Source organism: Martes martes, assembly GCF_963455335.1.
Source record: "Martes martes genome assembly, chromosome: 1".
Lineage (NCBI taxonomy): Eukaryota > Metazoa > Chordata > Mammalia > Carnivora > Mustelidae > Martes > Martes martes.
Window position 1 is genome coordinate 12280139 of NC_137888.1, and position 20067 is coordinate 12300205.

Consider the following 20067-nt stretch of genomic DNA (forward strand, 5'->3'; position numbering starts at 1 on the left):
GCGGGGCCTGCACTGCCCTGTCTTAGTAATGGTGGGTGGCGGTGGGGGATGGGGATGCCCTCCCTGGGTGTCCTAAAGAAGGTTCAGATCTGCCTGAAACTCAGGGTTGATAAATATTACAGCAGTATGGGGCGCCTGGGTGGCTTGGGTGGTGATGCATCAGACTTGGTTTCGGTCCTGGGACTCTTCAGCAAGGAGTCTGCTTGCCTCCCTCTCTCTCTGCCCCACCCCACCTCCTCCCAACCCCGTGCACATGCACACCTGCTCTTTCTCAAATAAATCTTTAAAAAACTATATCACAGCAGTAATAGTTGAAGCTAAAAAGTGGCCCAGTAATAACAAGCAAATAAAATTAATTCATATATATTTTATTTTCTACCCTTCCCAAAGTGAACATAAGAAGTACGTTTGCAGGTAAAATGCACTGGAAATCAGCACTCTCTGGGGCTGCTTCCCTGTGCTAGGCGGGGTACTCTGAGCCCTGGGTCACGCGTACTTGTGTCCCCTTGTAGAGTACATCCTGGCCTGCGTTTCTGGCTGCACATAAGTAGGCTTTCCGAAGGCAGCCGTGCATTCAGGTTGGTTTGAGTTCACCGATCTGCTGGTGTCGCTTCTACAGTTGAGAGGTTCTGTGTCCAGGGGGAGGCTCACCCAGCTTGTTCCTGACGTCAGCTGATGCTGTGGGGATCCCCGTCGAAGGCCAGTTCTGGGAGGAGAGCAGGGTGGGTCCGGGGGGCAGAGGAGGGGCTCGTGGCTGCTGCTGCCGCTCAGGGCTGCATGCTCTGCTGCCTGGGGCTCCGGCCGAGCTCAGTGGAGCCGGGGGGCTGCCCCCGGATGCAGAGGGGGAGGTGGAGGCTGTGACTCCAGGGGCATGTTGCATGGTGCTGGGCGTTGTTCCTGTGGACAGAGCAGATGGGAGGCAGGCATCAAAGCTGGCGAGAGAACGTACTGGGTGCTTTCCCGTTGCGCCGTCCCGCCTGCCCAGAACCCACAGAGAAGACATCATGGGACAAGAGCACCTCCGCTAAGGGAACACACCCGGGGAGAGGGTCAGCCCAGTTCACGAGGGTCACCTCTGTGGAGCAATGGAAGATAATAGGCAGTGCTCGGTGGCGACCCTGACCCTCGGTCATTCCATCCGCAGTCACTTCTCCCTCGTGTCCACTTACGATGGGGAGTGGGCGGGTGGATCTTCCATCCATCCACGTGCTTGAGTATGTAGGCCGTGTACCTGTGCCTCCAGCCAGACTCGTGCCTTAGCTAGAAACCCGTCCCCTCTGATGCCTCTCCTGAACGTGAGGTGCTTGGGGCAGCGGGCACAGCCGCCTGGAGTGAGCCGGCCCACGACGTCCCACCCGCCTTCCCATCCCATCAATGAAATGGGACCATCATCGCCTCTTAGCTGCCATCAGGATAACACGAGGTGATGCTCTGGTAGAGAATCAGTCCCAGCTAGAGTAGTTCCAAGAGGTTCTAATTCTAACATGAATGAGGAGGGTCCGGAAGGGAGCCTGATAGAGCAGAGCCCTCCTTTCAGATGACGCTAGCGGAATTTTTTTATTTTTAAGCATAGAAAGTGCAACTCCTCGGAGCAACTCAGCATCTCCTTCCCAAATCTTACAAAACACCCATTTGGCTCCCATGAGCATTCCACGCCCGTTGAAATGTCTGGAGAGCGCTTTCTTTGGTATCAGGGCGAACAGCATCACCCATGTGCCCTCTAAGATGGTAGCCCTTAGACAGGCAGGACTCCTCAGCCCCGGCTGCCTGGTTGCCTGCCCACTGGACCAGGGAGCTTTCCGCCTCCCTGTGTGACCAAAGGGAAGCCTCCAGTTCAGCCGCTAAGGCACACGGTAGGTATTCAATAACAGATGGTGGTCGTAGATGCCTACATTTGGGTCCCCTTCTCCTGGTGAGTCGTTTGGCAAGCCCTAACTGCCACATGGGGTCATTTTGGCTCGGTTTTCTTTAACAGCTTAACGGAACTATATTTTATCACAAAGTTCACCTGCTTAAAATGGAAAATTCAAAGATCTTCAGTATAGTCACAAACTGTGCAGCCATCCGCACAATCTGCCGTAGAATATTTCTGTCATCGGAACAAGAAGCCCCGGCCCCAGTAGCCAGCACTGATCTGCTTTCTGTGTCTAGATTATTCTAGATGTTTCACATCCGTGGAATCCTACAACCCGGGGGCCTTTCGCACCTAGCTTCTTACACTTAGCACGGTGTCCTGGAAGTGTACGTGTGTCGGACCGGGAATCGGGGATCCGTTCCTTTTCGTGACCAGTGGTCCCTCACTGCTCCTCCCGTGACTCACCCATGCCGGTGCCCTCCATACTCACCTCCCCTGGGAGGAGCCTGACCAGGACATGTAGAGCAGGATGAGGAAGAGAAGCATGACAAAGGACGCCAGGCTCACCCAGAAGGTGATGACGATGAAATCTGTGGGAAGGGGGGGGGGGGGGCGCATCTCAGTGTCAGCGCGACGCCACAGAAGCCCACAGCTCCGGGCAGTGGGGCCTGAGGAGTGGACTTCTCTCCTCTCCCAGCCTCTCAGCAGCGACCGCTGGGAAGACTTTTCCACGAGCAATAACCTCAGGAAGGACCAGGGCCACAGGGAAGGGACTTTTTCCCAGAGCAACCAGCGACCGGCTCAGGTAGGCATTGCCGAGGGAAAACCAGCCGGTGGAACTGGAAGGGACCCTGTGGATTTGCTTTTTCAGCTGCTGCTGCTCCCCTCCCCCGTCTCCTTCAGAGGGAGAAGGGCTGTGGGCAGCTCGTATGACAGCCAACCTCCGCTCCCCTGTGAGGGCGGCAGGGGCCTTTGGGGACTGCTCTATTAGGGGCAGCCTCAGAGACCCCGAGACCGGGAGATTTAGGAGGAGGTGGGCAAGACTGGGGTGCTGGAACGCTCCTGTGGCGGGCAGGGCAGAGCTTTTAACCGAGGCCTCACTGGTCCGTTTCTCTCAGGGGCACGTGCCCAATTTGGGGGCGGGGGACAGTGACAGGAGGGAAGATCACCCGTGCAGGCTGCCCTGTGCCTGTATTTGTGGCCAGAGGCTGAAGGGACGGGAAAACTAGGAAACATAGTTAGCCTCTTGGGGGCCCTAGGTAGAACCTGACAGGCCAGGAGGTGCTGTCCTCCAGGGCTCCAGATCAGGAACATTCTGCAAGTTGCGAGGCACTGTTGCGATACAGTAGTGTTTCTTGGTGATCGACGATGGCTATGGGCACAGCACGCTGGGCTCGTAATGAGTGCGTGTGAGGATCTTATCCCAGACATGGGCGTGCCCCCAGGCCCGGATGCCCCCAGCTGGACCTGCTGGACACCTACACGTGTGAGGAAAGGAGGCTGCTGAAGGCTGATCACCCCACAGGAATTTACTAAGCACCCACTCAAGCCAGGTGCCACCACGGGCTGTGAAGGATTCAGAGGGGGCCACGGGAGCACAGCGACAATGGCTGCCCCCTCTCGCCCGCATGCTCCTCCCCCTACAGCCTCCTCTGCGCTCCCCCCAGTACTTCCAGGGATAAGCCTGCCCAGACTTGCGCTGTGTTCTGTTAAACAAAAAGATGTTTATGAATGGGTAAGCAAAAGAGGAAAAGAACAGAATGGATGAATGAATGAATGATGAATGAATGAATGAATGAATGAGGTAGCTAGAGATTTGTTCATCATCTACATAGAGCCGGAAGTGAAGGCCCCGGGGGTAAATAATGGCACTTGAGTAAAGGGTGTCACCTCTACTCTCCATGACCTGGGACAGGTAGGGAGAGAAACCGAAGGCTCATAAGAGTTCATCTTAGACCTGGACAGCATCAAAAACAGTTACAAGGAAGAGACGCGGTACTCGCGAAAGGAGTCAGACCCCCACTGCCTTGTAACGAAGCATCAACAACTTGGCCTTCCCAACTCCAGAAAGACAAGCACAACGAAGATGCCCAGGCTGGCTCCCACAACCTCTCTCCTCTCTGTCCCTGAGCTGAGAAACGGATGGTGGTGCCCCAGAACTCTGACCAGTTGTAGGGATATATGGGCTCCCAGGAAATAGGGAATGAGGTTGTTACTCTCTGTCCGAAACCGAAGGACTTTTGAAAAGGAGCCCCTGAAGTTCTCAGCATTCCCTGATGCTCACTGCGCATTATTCTAGAACACCTGCTTCGGTTGCACCGGCCAGTCACAATTTCTTTTATAACCCTTGGAGTGGGACGGAATAAATGCTTTTAGAAGTTTTGGTTTTATTCTGTAAGGATGTTTTGGATTTAGGCAGACACCACTCTGCTCTATCTCCATAAAAATCATACAGGGTTTGAGATCTTCCGGCAGCTAGAGAAGTTCTGTCGGGACCTCTAAGAAAACAGCTTCAGAAGTTCTGCGGCTGGGACACCCCCGCCCCTTCTCCTGGGCTCACACGTGTCTGCTTGGCCCGTGGTCAGTTATCTCCAGATACTAACCAGGAAATGAAGTAACACCTTCCACAGAACACAGTGTCTTCAGAGAGGTGAGATCTGAATTGTTTTCAGACTGAAAAGGGGGTCAGTAGCCACTGGCCATTTCCGGTACTAAATTCTCTTTCCTTATGTTCTGTTGAAAGGGACGGGGGGAAAAAAAAAAGAATAGTGTTCTTTTTCCTCTTCTTACTGAAGATTCAGTCTAAGTGCTTGGAGAGAACATTTCCTTCCAGGTCCAGAGATGTCATTCCCCAGGGCTGGAAATGTTTAAACATCCCTGAGCTTGTTTTTACAACAAGGAACCCCAGGCTGGCTTGACAAGGAAACTGGTCCAACCACGGAAAACCTTCCTCCCCCTCTTCCCCTCTCCTCTCCCCTTTCCTTCCCTCCCCTCCCCTCCCCCTTCCTAATTTACTTCCTTTTTCTCCTCTCCCCTCATCCCACCCCTCCTTCCTTCCTTCCCTTCTGAGCCCACACGGGCAGAATGAGGGGAGCGAGGCATCCGCAGTTGGTCGACAAGAGGCGCCGATGGGATGGTGCGGCTTCACACCGGGGAGTGTCTCATCCTACCTTGGAGCTGTTCAGTTTTGTGAACTGCTGAACCTCAGTTTCAGCATTCCTCCAAAAGCTACTAACATTTGGGGCCCAGAGTCTGATAGGAGATTTACTCCAAGATCTTTCCCTTCTTTGGGGAACAACAACTGGGTTAAGGACCTAGGTGATGCAGGGGGGCGATTTTGAATTCGAATTCTGACTTGGCCATTTTCTAGCTGGGGGATCTCAGGCAATCTGAGATTTTTGCATCCCTAAATCTATTAAATGGGATGATGGACTGTGTTAGATAGACTTTTAGGTAGATTAAATAATATGGATTAAATAATATGTATGTATAATGCCCGTGGCACAGTTCCTTGTTTAATGGTTGTGAAATGATATATAAATAGAACTAAAATTATTTTTTCTGTTAAGAGGGTGTTGGGCAAGTGATACCACTGTGTCCTTCAAGCTCCATGGAAGTGTGGGATATGAGTAAAGGTAATCGCGGTACAGACTGCTAGTTGTGAATCCTAATGTTTGCAGGTTCTTACATAGTAAGAGAAGCCCTGCCTTTCACTGCCTGGAATAAAGACTACATTTCCCTGACAGATGCTGGCGAGGATGCGGAGAGAGGGGAACCCTCCTACACTGTTGGTGGGAATGCAAGCTGGTGCAGCCACTCTGGAAAACAGCATGGAGGTTCCTCAAAATTTGAAAATAGAGCTACCTTATGACCCAGCAATCGCACTACTGGGTATTTACCCTAAAGATACAAACGTAGTGATCTGAAGGGGCACGTGCACCCGAATGTTTATAGCAGCAATGTCCACAATAGCCAAACTATGGAAAGAACCTAGATGTCCATCAACAGATGAATGGATAAAGAAGATGTGGTTATATATATACAATGGAATACTATGCAGCCATCAAAAGAAATGAAATCTTGCCATTTACGACGACGTGGATGGAACTAGAGGGTATCATGCTTAGTGAAATAAGTCAATCGGAGAAAGACAACTATCATATGATCTCCCTGATATGAGAAGTGGAGATGCAACATGAGCGGTGAGGGGGGTAGGAGAAGAATAAATGAAACAAGATGAGATTGGGAGGGAGACAAACCATAAGTGACTCTTAATCTCACAAAACAAACTGAGGGTTGCCAGGGGGAGGGGGGTCGGGAGAAGGTGGTGGGTTTATGTACATTGGAGAGGGTATGTGCTATGGTGAGTGCTGTGAAGTGTGTAAACCTGGCGATTCACAGACCTGTACCCCTGGGGATAAAAATACATTATATGTTTATTAAAAAAAGACTACATTTCCCAGACTCCCTTTTAGCTAGATATGGTCATGTGACAGGGTTCTGGCCAATGAGATGTGAGTGGGGTTACTGGACCGCTGCTAGGCTTCCTCCTGCAGAGCCTGCTCGATTTCAGATAACATTGTATCCCTTCCTATTTCCGTATTCCATTTTGCTGGTGGGAACCTGGATGTGAATGTCAGAGCAAGGTTGGGGTGCGAGGATGAGGGCCGGGTCCAGGGGGTGGCGGAGCAAGGAGCTGGAAGGAAGCTGGCTTCTGAGGAACTCACGGAGCCGACCCAGCGCCGGGTCCTGCAGCCTTCTCTGTGAGAGAGAAACCAGCTTCTCCTCCATCGGATACTGGTGATTGTAACCAACTTCTTCACTGAATCAGTAAAAAGAGCTGACTTTTTAAATGAGCGTACCCAAACGTACAAATCCAAATGAATGCTGACTTTCACAATAATCATCTTCTATCATAGAGTCATATAAATCTTCCTAAAATAATACATGTCTTGATTAAGCATCTGTAAACATTTGCCAAAGATTCATAAACATTTGTAAAGCTTTCTTTTGGAATTATCATCAAGGGCAAGCATGCGTGCGCGCACACACACACACACACACACACACACACCAGTTTTGCTACTTCGTAAAATCACGTTTTATTTTCAACACCCAGGTGGTGCCAATCAGCTCGGTCATCCCTTCCATTCACCTGATTGGTTGAGGGTGACTCTTAACTATTTCCCCAAAGCAAATCCACCCTTGAAAGAGATACATAGTTTATCACTGTAGATGTCCCATAGAAGATGCTGTCACTACCCCAGTCAGTTCCAAAAGAAGAGCCCCAAGCAGTTTGGGAGTAATAATGGAATCATCACGTGTAGCACCTCTAGCTGGGGCTACCATGATTCATTCCGAGGTAAACAGTCTCATATTTGTTTAACTCACTTTCTCTTTTTTTTTCAACATTTTTTAAAGATTTTATTTATTTATTTGGCACAGAGAGAAAGAGTGCATAAGCAGGGGGAACGGCAGGCAGAGAGAGAGGGAGAAGCAGACTCCCTACTGACCAGGGAGCCTGATGTGGGGCTCGATCCCAGGACCCTGGGATCATGACCTGAGCCAAGCGAAGACACAGAATCACTTTCACTGTTTATGTCCCATCCATAAGGCTGGCCGTTTGCTGAAGAGTTAGAAGAGAATCGGTTAAACTTGTAACATGAAACTGATTGCTCTGGTGGGAGAAAAGAGTTACATGTAAGTGTCTGGCTCAATCTTTTCACCGAGTTCTCTGCCTTGTGTTCAGAAGAGTTGGGTTAGTGGCGTGTTTCTGTTCTGGGAGCAGCAGATGAACAGACCGCCTTCTGATTGAAGCTGCCAGAGCCGGCACATCAGTGGAAGTCGATATGAGCTATGATAGAGTTTTCCTAAGCCATAATTAAAGGAAGAAGACATATTGACCCGAGAAGCAAATAATACAGCGTGAAAGCCAGGCACTACCCAAAGGAAATCAATCCATCTTGCCACTCCCTGCAAGGGAGCATCAGGGCGTATCTGGAGAGTCCTTGTGTTACAGTAATACGTGTGGCTACTGTAACATTGGTATATGGAACTCTTTTCCCCTAAGCCTAGCCCCTGAAAGGGGGACAGCTAGAAAAGCAAACATATGATTCATCCAGGCAGAGCCTCAAGAAACGGATTTGCATTTCCCACTTTGTCGACAGTGTTGGGGAAATTCTTAATCTTTCCCTGAGACAGAAGTCATATCTGAAAAATCACAAGGGTACAGATCCTTGTGAAGTCCCTCTAACAAAATCACACCAGATTTCAAGCCAACCCTGGGAAAGAGCAACCCAGAGCCTTCCAGTCAGCACTGAAGGCTCCATAAAATATGTCTATCAGTCCCTGGATGTTTCCAGCGCTCTGCCCAGCCATGACGGATAAATTCCAGTGTATGGGCATGAACACAAAAATCTTGAAAATCCTCCTGGCTTGTTAGGTAAACACCTGAGCCTGGGTTACTTTTCCTTCTGTTTGCCTCCTTTTCTACTTGGTACAGGAGTCGAACCCAGCCTGATCTTCCACATCTCAACCAGCCACACCATGTGACCTTCTTTGTCTCACTTTAAAGTATCCCTGGCTCATGGCTCCCTTCCCAGCATCCTTCTGCCTTTGATGTGTACCTCTGCTGGGAGGTGAAGAACTGGGAGGTGAATCTCTCTGATCTGTTCGACTGGGTCGGAGATCCAACCCAGAGGAACTGGTGAGGAGAGAAAGGTGCATTTGTTAACAGAGAAGCTCACCCGCTTTCTACAGCGTGACCTCTGTCCCTCCTCACCCGGACTCATGCTTGCCTTACCCGACCTTCAAAGTAACAGAGCATCTCTGAGACCGCCAGAAGCTGCCTTTTGCCGATCACTACGGAAAACAAATCTGACACCGTGATAACAGTAGCACAGAGAGTGGATGGTAGAGATTTCTGGTTTTGCATGTGTGTGTGTGTGGGGGGTTGTTGTTGTTTGTTCTTTAAAAGATTTTATTTATTTACTTGATAGTAAGTGAGAGAGAGAGAGAGAGAGCAAAGAAGGAAAGAGAGAAAGACTCACTGCTAAGGAGGGAGCCGGATGCAGGGCTTGATCCCAGGACTCTGGGATCATGACCTGAGCCAAGGCAGACACTTAACCCACAGAGCCACCCAGGCGCCCCTGTTTGCTTTTTTAATAATTCAATTTTTTGAATTCAAATACCATGAACAAAAGTAGGCGAGGTAACTTTACTTGACACATAACAGAAGTTTTTTTCTCCTCAAGTCCACTGCTTGTACCAGCAAAATCCAGGAATCATTCTATACAGTCAAAAATAGAAATTTCTAGCATGCTATGGAGTTGTTTACAAAATCCTTGTGAAAGAATATTTAACAACACAAGAAAACAAAATATTGTCAAGTCAGTAAGAGCAAAATACGAAACAGCATATACACTCGGGGGTGCCTGGGTGGCTCAGTGGGTTAAGCCTCTGCCTTTGGCTCAAGTCATGATCTCAGGGTCCTGGGACTGAGCCCCACATCGGGAACTCTGCTCAGTGGGGGGCTCTGCTTCTCTCTCCCTCTCTCTCTTTCCCTTTCCTTCTGCCCCTCCCCCCCCAGCTCATGTTTTCTCTCTCAAATAAATAAATAAAATCTTAAATATATATATATATACATGTATGTACACATACACATATATATGTATATACGTATACATATGTATATACATATATATCCAGATCCTATTTGAAATATCCCAGATCCTATTTGAAATCTCTAGGGGAGACAGGACGGTCATAGTGGACTCTGTAGAAAGGTGATGTTGTGGATTGACTATGTTCCCCCACCTCCCAGTGCGGAAACCCTCATCTCCAGACTGATGGTGTTTGGAAGTGGGGTCTTTCCGAGGTAATTAGGGTTAGAAGAGATCAGGAGGGTGGGGTCCATGGTGGGATTCGTGTCTTTGTAAGAAAAGGAAGAAACTCTCCCTCCCTCTCACTCTCTGCCTCCCTCCCTCCCTCTCCCCTCCACCTCCCACTGCATCACCCCCTCGGCTCTCCTGCATTTGCAGGCCTGGAAGAAAGGCCCCGTGAGCCCACAGTAAGATAGTGGCTGTCCACAAGGCACGAAGCAAGTCCTCACCTGACAGCAAATCTGCTGCCACCTTGATCTTGGACTCCCAGCCTCCAGGAAGGTGAAAACTGCATGTCTGTTGTTTAAGCTCCCAGTCTATAATATTTTGTTACAGCAGCCCGAGTAGACTAAGATAGGTGTTGACTGCTTCAAATCTACTTTTGGGATGCTTCCCTCCAAGGGATTTTCTTTCGAGACGGTCGATCGTCCCCCACCTTACCCTGTATGAGAGGGTAGTTGGTACCCTGCAAAAGGGCCACTCCAGGGCGCTCTGCACATGTCCTTTGCAGTTAGTGGGACGCAACGGACGGGAGTCTGATGTGTCCTCGAGAAAATCTTGAAAGCCAGAGACGGGGCTCAGCATCAGCAGAGCAGAAAGAGCACCCCCCCCCACCCCCTGCCGCGGAAGATGTCACCAAGGTCCTGCCAGGAGAGAAGGAGCCAGCTTGACTCGCTGCGCCCTGGGGAAGAGGACACCCCTGCCTGGACCAGTGCCAGTCCAGCCGGGGGGCAGGGCAGCCAGTGAAGAGGCCAGTGTACAGGTTCAGTCAGGAAATAACAGCAGCTACAGAGGAAAGTCACTTTCCCACACACAGGTTGCCACGGTGGGGGACCACTGTCCCAGGGAACCCATAAGGACCCCGGCTGGGGCTGGCCGGTGCTGATGGGAGGGGAGAGGCGAGATCGACAGGAGCAGAGTTCTGGAGTCAGGTTGCGGGCTCCCTGGGGAGCGGACACTGCTGGGACACATCACCCCCCCCCCCCCCGTGGCCCAGCTGCTGTTCCTGGCTGCCTTCCAGATCAGAGTCTGAGCTGCCTCACCGACAGACCCCACTGTCCTCCCTGCCCCTCACTGCATTCCATCCTTCCTGCGCCAGCAAACTGGCGTCCCAAACCAGGAGGGGGGACCCAGGCGTGTCCCTTTGCTTAGGCTGCGCTATGATCAGAACATTTGTGGTTCCTTAAATTCATCTGCCCAATCCTAATGCCCAGGGGGATGGTTTAGGGCGCTGGGGCCTCTGGGAGCTGCTTAAGCCACAGACAGAGCCCCCCTGTGAATGAGATCAGTGCCTTTACAAGACAGGCTGCAGAGCGATGCCCTCCCCCACCACCCCGGGAGGACACAGCAAGAAGACGTCAGCGCCGAAGCAGGAGAAGGCCCCTCACCCAAACTCAACCATGTTGGGGCCTTCGTGTCAGACTTCCCAGCCTGCAGAACTGTGAGAAATACATCTTTGTTCTTCATGAGCCCCCCAGTCTGTGGTATTTTGCTCTATTAGCCTGAACCGACAAAGACAGTGGCTTAAAGAACAGGAATTTAGTTTCTCACAATTCTGGAGGCTGGAGGTCTGAGATCAAGGTGTCCCTAGGGCTGGTCCTTGCTGAGGTCTCTCTCCTTGGCTTGTCCTCACATGGTCTTCCCTCTGTGTGTGTCTGTGTCCTCATTTCCTCCTCTAAGGACAGTGGTCCTATTGGATCAGGACTCACGCTTATGACCTCAGAATAATTTAATCGCCTCTTTAAAGACCCCCTTCTCCAAATACAGTCACGTTCTTAAGTACCGGAGGTTAGGATTTCAATATAGGGTTGGGGGGACACAGTCCAGCCCATCACACCAAGGAGGGACATAGTTGGGGGAGGTTCAGACCTCAATGGAGATGTGGTTTGGCCACTGGATAGCAGAGATGTTAAGCTGGTCTGGAGCTGCTGGACAAACCAGGAACCACCCTCCAGCGGGGTGCAAATGGCCAACAGCTGGTAGGGGGTCCCCCCATCAGGGACTTGTGACTTCAGCCCCCTGTGGGCCATGGAATGCCTAGGGACCTCGGTTTCCACGTCGAGATGGCTGCAGAGAGGTTATTGCCACGTGAGGCCTCAAGATCTTAGAGGGACTGTGTTTGGGGCCAGTGACAGGGGCCGACTGCCCCACATGTCCTCACACGCTCCTGCCAACCCCCAGCCACAGCCCAGCCGTCCTACAGATCCCCCACCCCCAGGGCCCTGTCCCAAGAAATCTTAACTCCCAGCTCACTTTAAAGGAATTCCATCATTTATCGCAGAGCGTATTTTGAAGGCAGTAAATTGATAACTGACACAGTTATCCATCATGAAAATTAATGGTGTGTGCAAGAGCTGCCTACTTCCCATTCGTTTATTAATCCATCCCGCAGCGATCATGCCCGGCACGACTCAGGAGGTGGGGCTAGAGAGAGCAAGACAAGAGGAAGGTTCCCGCTCTGTTGGTTCCTCCCGTCTGCTGACAGTCTGCCCACTAATCATGTCTCATGTCCTGGAAAGAGTCCCCAGGGATCAGAGCCTGGAATTGAAGTCCCAGCTCTGCAATATTTCACTCGGTGACCTCGGGAAAGTCACTTGGCTTCTCTGGGTCCCGGGACCCCCATACTTAAATTCCACAACACTGCAACACTACAGCACCCTAATTTATTTATGCTGACCCCTCCCTCCTAGACTGTCAACTCCCGAGGGTAGAGATCTTGGCAACTGTATGTTTCCAGGCGTCGCATGTGGCTGTTTCCTGCCTCTGTGTCACCCGCCACCCACCCAAACCTCAAATTTATATATTCGCCAGGGGGATATTCTTAGCAAGCAAATTGGACCTTGCCTCTTCTCTGCTTACAATTTTAAATGACTCCCTGCAGCTCCCATGAATCCTCCGAGGCTGGCCTACAAGAATTTGGTCACCATGTCACTCTTCCCAAAAAACACCCTCCGTGTCATTCTTGCCAGAAGCACCCCTTGCCTTCGCAGAGTGTAACTGGTCTACCCCACCCGGGGCCGGTCCTCTGCGGATCAGGCAAAGTCCCTCTGGGTCTTTTGATTCAGCTTAGCCCATCCTCCCCGCGAAGCCTTCCTTACGTCTCCCCTCTCTGAGCTCTGCCGGCCACTTCTGCAAATCTCCAGCATAACACCATGAATCACGTAACAGCTTATTAAGGATGCGTACCCGCCACCTTAATGGAAATGGGGAAAGTCAAATGTACACTGGGTGTCAGATGACACTGAGGCCCCATTATTGCAATGTTTAGATACAGTGTTATGTTCTCGCTTGTTACTATTTTCCCAGGTTTGGCGGAGGGATGCTGTGATGCGTGTAACCTCCTTGGAAATACGGCATCATCGTAAAATAGATAACAATGGTCATAAAATAAAATCGTTCTTGAGAAAAATCAGGGACAGGGATTTAGTCTTTTGGCATCTGTGCCTCCAGCTGCCCACGCAATGCCTGGCCTATCACGGATAGTTACAAAATTTTGATTGTTGAATTAATAATGAGCAAAAACCAAGGAGGCAAGACAGGTATGGCATGCTTCTGCTATGGTGGGGAAACGGGGCTTGTTGAGACAGATGAAAGACCAAATTGACAGCACCCCATTTCAGAGGGACTACCGAGAGGGAAAGGGAGCTTAGACTTATCAGAGACGGCAGGGACAGGGAATGGTGCAATGAACACATGGTTGCACCTGAAGTTCCTCCTATGCAGGGACGCCATGAAGAGTTACACAGGTTGTGCATTGGTCAAGGAATTTCCCCTGGATGAATTGTGATTAACTGTGTTCACAGAGTAGGAGTCTTTTTCTGATTTCTGTGATTGAGGATAGTGGCAGCTTTATTCCTACACAGGTGGGACTGGAGGGAGAAGAGGGGAACTAAGATGACCATGTGAAGTGCCTCAGTTCCCCAAGATGCATCCCTGTGGCGGTCCTGGGCAAACCTAGGGGGTTGGTGACCCTAAGACGAGTGCACCTAGGGAAAGAAGAAAGAGGTTGTGAGAGACAGAAGAGAAGATAGACACAGAAACCAGGGGGAGGAAGGAAGTGCGCGTGCAGGGTGATTTTTCGGAAGGGGCAGTTTCAGATGATGGTGGGTGCAGAGGACCAGAGAAGGCGAAAGTGGGCACCACTTGGAGAAGTTTGGAGACCAGGTGGGAGAGACTTTGGTTGATGGTACAAGAGAGCAGCAGAGATGCAGACCCAGGTATGTTTTAGACAGCAAGGAGGAAGCCAGTGGAAAGCAAGAGATGCTGGTGAAGAAGGGAGTCCTCCAGACTAAGCTGATGAGCTATGGGGAAACATGACGGCATTTTGTGAAAATAATGAGTGGACGCCCCACACTGGTGCCCCCCTGCCAGTTCCCCCGTGCCCATTCATCACTCTGGTGACCAGGTCTCTGGACGTCCTGCGGTGGCTACTGTTCCTGACCCCGGGGGGTCCCACGTTCCTTCTACACCACTAAAGCTCCTCCTCCGATAACCAGCTTGGCTGACACACCACGATGGTTAATTTTATGTGTCAAGTTGACTAGGCTCAGGGATGCCCACACAGCTGGTAAAACATGATTCTTGGATGTGTCTGTGAAGGTGTTTCTGGGAAACCTACATCCATACATCCTACTGGTGCAGTTTTTCTGGAGAACTCGGATAGAATCACCATACTGGGAGTGTCTGTGTTTCTGGTGTCAGGAGATGATCAACCTCAAGGTCATTTTTGTGGTCTTGGGCTAACCCACCATGTATTTCTTTCTGCCACATGGCTTTGTGAATGGGCAAAATGGCCCGCTTACCAAGAGGGTCCTTGTCACGATGAAGACTTAGTGAAACAAGCAAGAGGTCACATGGTGTATGTATGGTTCCACTTAGGTGAGGCGAGATCTAGGTCAGTTCAAGCTGCTGTAACCACCGTTTAGAAAAAAAGAGGGTCCCTGTCCAAATGAACTCAATGTTTACAATTCTGCCAAATTGCCCAGAGCATGGAGTTATTATCCCCAACCTCCAGCAGGCTCCGGGTCCTTGCGGTGCCCCCCCCCCCTGCCCCCGTTCCCCAGCTGAGATGGTCCCTCTGCTGGAGAGAACGACCACTTGCCACCAGCTGGGCCCTGCCCGATGCGGACACCGACAGGCCCAGGGAGGTGAGAGGTAACTCAAGGGAGTTCTCAGTTTTCCATCAGGAGTTCTTACAGACAGCATGCGGCCAAGAGTCCCTTTGTGTGTGCACACAGGCGCGCGCGCGCGTGTGTGTGTGTGTGTGTGTGCACAGGGATGAAAAGATACAGAGAAACCCTAGTCGGCCAGGCACCAAAATGCTAACACTGACGGTTCCCGAGTAGCAGAGTGAAGTAATTTGCTGTCTGAATCTTTTACTAAGAGCGTATTAATCTTTATTATTTTTTAACCTTTAAAATAAACATCTTTAAGGGGGCCTTGGTAGATTAGTGGGTGAAACAGCTGACTCTTGGTTTCAGCTCATCGCAGGCGCTTGGGGCCCTGGAACCAAGCCCCATGTAGGACTCCACGCTCAGCTGGGGGGTCCGCTTGATATTCTCTCTTCCCCTGTGCCCCCCCCCCATGCATGCACATGCTCACTCTCCCTCACAAATAAATAAATAAATAAAATTTTTAAACCTCAATTATAAATGTTCCAAATGTGTAGGGAAATACAGAATATGGGTCCACCAAATATTTGCTTCAGATCCTTTTAGAAAAAAGGGATATTAAATGATTACAGAGAAAGTCGGAGCCCTTCCCATCTTCCTGCTCTTTCCCTCCGGGGGAAACTGAGGTATGCCATTATATTTTCCCATGTGTGTGCACCCCCCTAAGAAAGAACATGTGTATTTTTATATTTACAAGTAAATATATATTAATTGCATCATTAATTATAACAAATTCATTGGTATTTAAGGAGCTGTCATTATAATCAACAGGATCATGAGGCATGAACGGAAGTTAATTCCGTAGGACGTATAATTTGACTCATTGCTTTTTTTTTTTTTTAAGATTTTATTTATTTCTTTGATGGAGAGAGACATAGCAGAGAGGGAACACAAGCAGGAACAGTGGGAGAGGGAGAAGCAGGCTTCCCGGGGAGCAGGTTTATGCCTTGTGAGCATCCTCAACTTGTCTGGTCCTCGGCAACTCCGCTCTCCAAAATGGTGAACCCAATTTTCATCTCATCCGCCACATCTGGCAATACTCATTTCTCTACTTCCTCCCCGGACACTCTGAATATCCAGGTATTCATGCTTGAATGCCTGGAATATGGCCGGCATTCATTCCCCTGCCTTGGTGCCTTGGTCCTCGGTGTTCCCGCTGCCTGGAAGGCTCCTTCCAGGGCCATCCTCAATGCCTGATCTCTCACCGGCTCACAGGTCAGCGTGGGGAGCCCTTCACCCACCAGCCTAGCCAAGGGTGCGATTCCTCTTTGGGCCACAGCTCTACCTCGCTATCCTTCTAGTTTTGTTTTCCCAACTGCTGTACTTTTTCATATTTATGGTGAATTAGAGACTGCTTTGAATTGTTAACACCTTTCTCATTGCAAGATGGGTTCTGACTCCCTCCTTTCGAATCTGGCCTGGACTTGGTAACTGATTTGCCCAAAGTCACAGAGCTAGTGAGTGACAGAGCTCAGATGGGAACCGCAGCCGACTGGCTCGGGAGCCCACGTGCCTGGCCTCTAATCTGTGGGTCACTGCCCCCCAGCTGATCCTCTAGAGCGAGCCAACCAGGACATAAAGAGCCTAGCAGAGAGTTTTTGTCTAGCCCGAAACTTCTTTTCCAGAGAAAGTGGAAATTAAGTTCAGGGAACACCTAAAGACTGAACTACATCAGAAATAGAAGTCGGAAGGAGTAGCTCTCTCTCTATGGGTGTCGAAAGCTCCTGACATGTAGGGTGTCTGAGGGGACCCAGTGACTGAGCTCCCCTTAAAACAGAGTCCTCACTGAGATGGTCTTTATGGCATTGGGGAGTTTGGGGAGGAGTTTCTTATTTGCCTCCGTTTGTATGCCCACCACGCTATAAACTTGTATCTCTAGTTCACGTGTGCGAGAAAGAACATTCGTTCTTTCCAAACCTCACACACAGCTCACATCAGCCACCTTTCCCAGAAATGGAAGTTGTTTGTGGGTGACTGAATGGGGCAGAAGTTTGAGACTGTAGGTTTGAAGATTTTAAAGGTGAAAAAAGGTGTCCCTACTCGAAGCAGGGGAGAGAGCTTTGGAGCCCGGGGGTGGGGGGCGACCAAGTGGGTTGTCTGGCCCACAAAAGGATGGGAGTGCCCAAAGCCAACACAGAATTTCACTTAATTCATGTTCATTTAAAAAAGACTGTCCTGAATACAAATCTACATTTTGAAAACAAAAGAAAACAACAAAATAACAAAAAACCCAAAAAGCTGAATCTACATTTTGTCCCGATCTCTATGTATCCTACAGTTCTGAACTTCTGATGATACATATGAATGGGCTTTTATTTCAACCCTGACACGTTCTCCCCAGAAAGCTATGTCTTCCTTATTGTGAGCTATACGTGCAAAAATCTGCATTTTAATTTCATGAGTATATACCTTGCAGCAGAAAAGGCGCCAAACCTATTGTTCCCCCTCCAAAAAGCTTTGGTGCCATGTTGGGGCAGAGACGGGTGAGTAGCTGAGCTCCTGAAAGTTGTAAGGGAAACTGGGAACAGGAACCCCTCCTAACAAGACATTCTAGATGACTTCCTCCAAGGGTCAGCCAGGGACCTGCCTTTTATAAGCAATAACATCCAAATGGCTTTCAGTGTTGAGCTGGTGTGTGACCACGTTCTCTGGCTTTTCATACAAAAAGCATCCTGTTCCTTCCAGTGACCGCACGTACTTTATGTCAGGTTTGGTGGTTGTAGGGCGTGAAATACCCGAGAGAAGCCCGACACGTGCGGCTAGCAGAGAAGGGGTCCCCAGTACGGGGACTTTGTTTTGTCTTGTTTTTCATCCTCATTTCCTCAGCTAACTTCTTATCTTGACTGAGTGGCTGGAATAACCAGAGATGGCTGTTCCCAAAGCACCAACTTACCCAAGAGAGAAAGACTGAGAGAGAGATGAGCAGAAGGAGGTTGGTTTGTTCTGGCGGTCCTTCCTGAGACCATGAAGATTAAAATCAGTGGGCATTTTCATAGAAAATTTTCATAGAAATTAGGAAGTCATTTATCTGAGGGGTGGACACAATACAACATTGGCGATTCGAAGACATTCATCCAGCTTATTGGAACCCCAGACAAACCAAACTCCATCAAGGAAATCTATCTTAAAAGGCATGCTCCGCTCCCAAGGTGTCTCAGTTTCTTCCGAGGTTAGTTTCAAGCCTATTACAGAAGATAACAGATACCACTTGACTCCTGTTTCCTTCTATCTCCGTGAACAGGGTCAAGTTTGGGCTCGTCTTTGACACCTGTTGGAGCAGGAGGGGAATGGAGAAAGTCTCTTGGGCCAACCCCCCAGGCTCTGCCTCAACTCACATTTGTTGGCTTTCAGCTTCCTCTCATCGACAGGAATGAGGTCCAGGTAATCCAGGTAGTACTCGTAGCCGTCGTACGGGCTGGAGGCGTTGGTCTCGTTGGCCATGTCTGCGGCGCTAGCAGGCGGCGCATCCGAAGCGGGTCCAAGCCCTCGGAGGGACTGGCCAACTGATTTCCGTAAAGTCATCCAAGTGTGTCTGTGGGTCTCTGGGCTCAAGGCCTGCCCACTTATCAGAACTGTTTGGCTGGGAGAAAGGCCAAGGGGCTGTGCCTGACATCTCAGCCCCCACACAGAACTTTCCACCCCGCCCTCCTTGATAAAAGTCCAAGACAAACAGAGCTGCGAGGCAGGAGCCCGGGGTTTGCAGCCAGGCCCGAGCGTGCCCCTCCTCGTAAGAACGGGAAAACGGGTACCTGGGCCCCTTGAAGGACAAGGGACTCTTTGCTTTAAGACTTAAAAAAGTAATCAGACCAAAATGAAAGGCTGGCGGTGCCCTTGACTTCCATTAAGGCAATTCTGGGCCCTATTGAGCAACCAGCGAATCGCTGACTTAGACCGAATATCTAAGGGCAGAAATTGACTGATGTCAGCCCTGAACTTGTAGCCTCTCTCGTGTACGCAGAGGCAATTAGTTAAACCGAAGGAACCCTCTTGTCCTGACTGAGAACACCGCCCAGCTTTTATCTGAAGTCCCCAAGAACGAACCAGTCAGCGGCATTTGTTCCGATGGAAGAGGCTGTTTGCCTGGGCCAGACTCCCACGCGGATCCGACTCTTAGGCAATAGGGCCCGAGGGTTCACCCAGCCCTTGGCTGACGACAGAGGCATTTCTGCAGGGAGAGCCTCTAAGTTATCCTTCATTTTTCTAAGAGCCACGGATGCGATCGAGAAGAATATTCCAAATATTTGGAATGAGCAGAACTGAATGTAAGAGGAGCCTCTGAGAATGCGCAAGGAACCCCAGATTCCCAGAATGATGCAACCTTTCCCTCCAAGACCCCAGCTGGTAGTGTTTCTGCTCTACACTCCAGAGGAAAGCTGAGCCTTGCTAGTGTGCGTGTCCCCATGTGCATGTGCCCAGGACTCACTGTATCCCCAGCCCGGTACTAAAGCTTTTGCGGGGACAACAGGTTTGATGTGTCTGACTTCGCAGGATGTGTTGAACAGAAACAATTCTTCTACCAGCTCTTCCTTAATTTGGGTTGTATGCACTTTTATACATTTCAGCCAGATTACGTTTCTCTGTCCAAGTCACTCTATAGTATGTTGCTTTTCTCATTCTGAACTTAGAAGTTTGGAAGGTTGGAGATGGGGGGATTGGCAAGACCAGCGGGTGGAGGGGCACCTGGGTAGCTCAGTTGGTTAAGTGTCTCCTTCAGCAGGGGTCCTGATCCCGGGATCTGGGATGGAGCTTCGCGTTGGCCTCCCTGCTCAGCGGGGAGCCTGCTTCTCCCTCTCCCTCTGCGCCTCCCCCTGTTTGTGCTCTCTCTCAATCTGTCTCAAATAAATAAATTAAGTTTTTAGGAAACAACAAAGATTAGTGGGTGGACTGGATGTAGAGTGTGAGAGTAGCTGAGTCGGGTGGGAGCGCTTGCCTCTCTTTCTCTGCCGGTTCCTAAACCATCCTCCATCTTGGCTCCTTCAAGTTTAAGTTTCCCTTGGCCGAAAACAACTTCTGGTCCTGCCAGGCCCCAGTGCCCTTCCCTCCTCTCTACTCCAATCACATGAACTTGTCATCACCGCCACCCTTTAAAAATTATTTTAGGGAGCATGTGACTCTTGATCTCAGGGTCAGGAGTTCAAGCCCCACATTGGATGTAGAGATT

The 20067-nt window shown here is 50.1% G+C and overlaps 1 protein-coding gene across 1 annotated transcript; it reads right to left on the reverse strand.

The window, feature by feature from the left end:
- Positions 1 to 348: 348 nt before the first annotated feature.
- MRAP (melanocortin 2 receptor accessory protein) lies at positions 349 to 18973 on the reverse strand. The gene is made up of 4 exons (XM_080816567.1): positions 18948 to 18973; positions 18242 to 18486; positions 2346 to 2445; positions 349 to 897 (listed from the first exon to the last, which is right to left on the reverse strand). Exons 2-4 carry the CDS (start codon positions 18426 to 18428, stop codon positions 768 to 770), a joined length of 417 nt encoding a protein of 138 aa, XP_080672693.1. The 5' UTR covers positions 18429 to 18486; positions 18948 to 18973; the 3' UTR covers positions 349 to 767.
- Positions 18974 to 20067: the final 1094 nt, after the last annotated feature.

Excerpts from the sequence above, each read along its gene's own strand:
- MRAP (XM_080816567.1), bottom strand. The coding sequence starts at position 18,428 with ATGACTTTACGGAAATCAGTTGGCCAGTCCCTCCGAGGGCTTGGACCC. Across the intron at positions 2,446-18,241 it reads GAAGCTGAAAGCCAACAAAT|ATTTCATCGTCATCACCTTC; the intron begins GTGAGTTGAGGC and ends CCCTTCCCACAG. Across the intron at positions 898-2,345 it reads TCAGGCTCCTCCCAGGGGAG|GAACAACGCCCAGCACCATG; the intron begins GTGAGTATGGAG and ends CTCTGTCCACAG.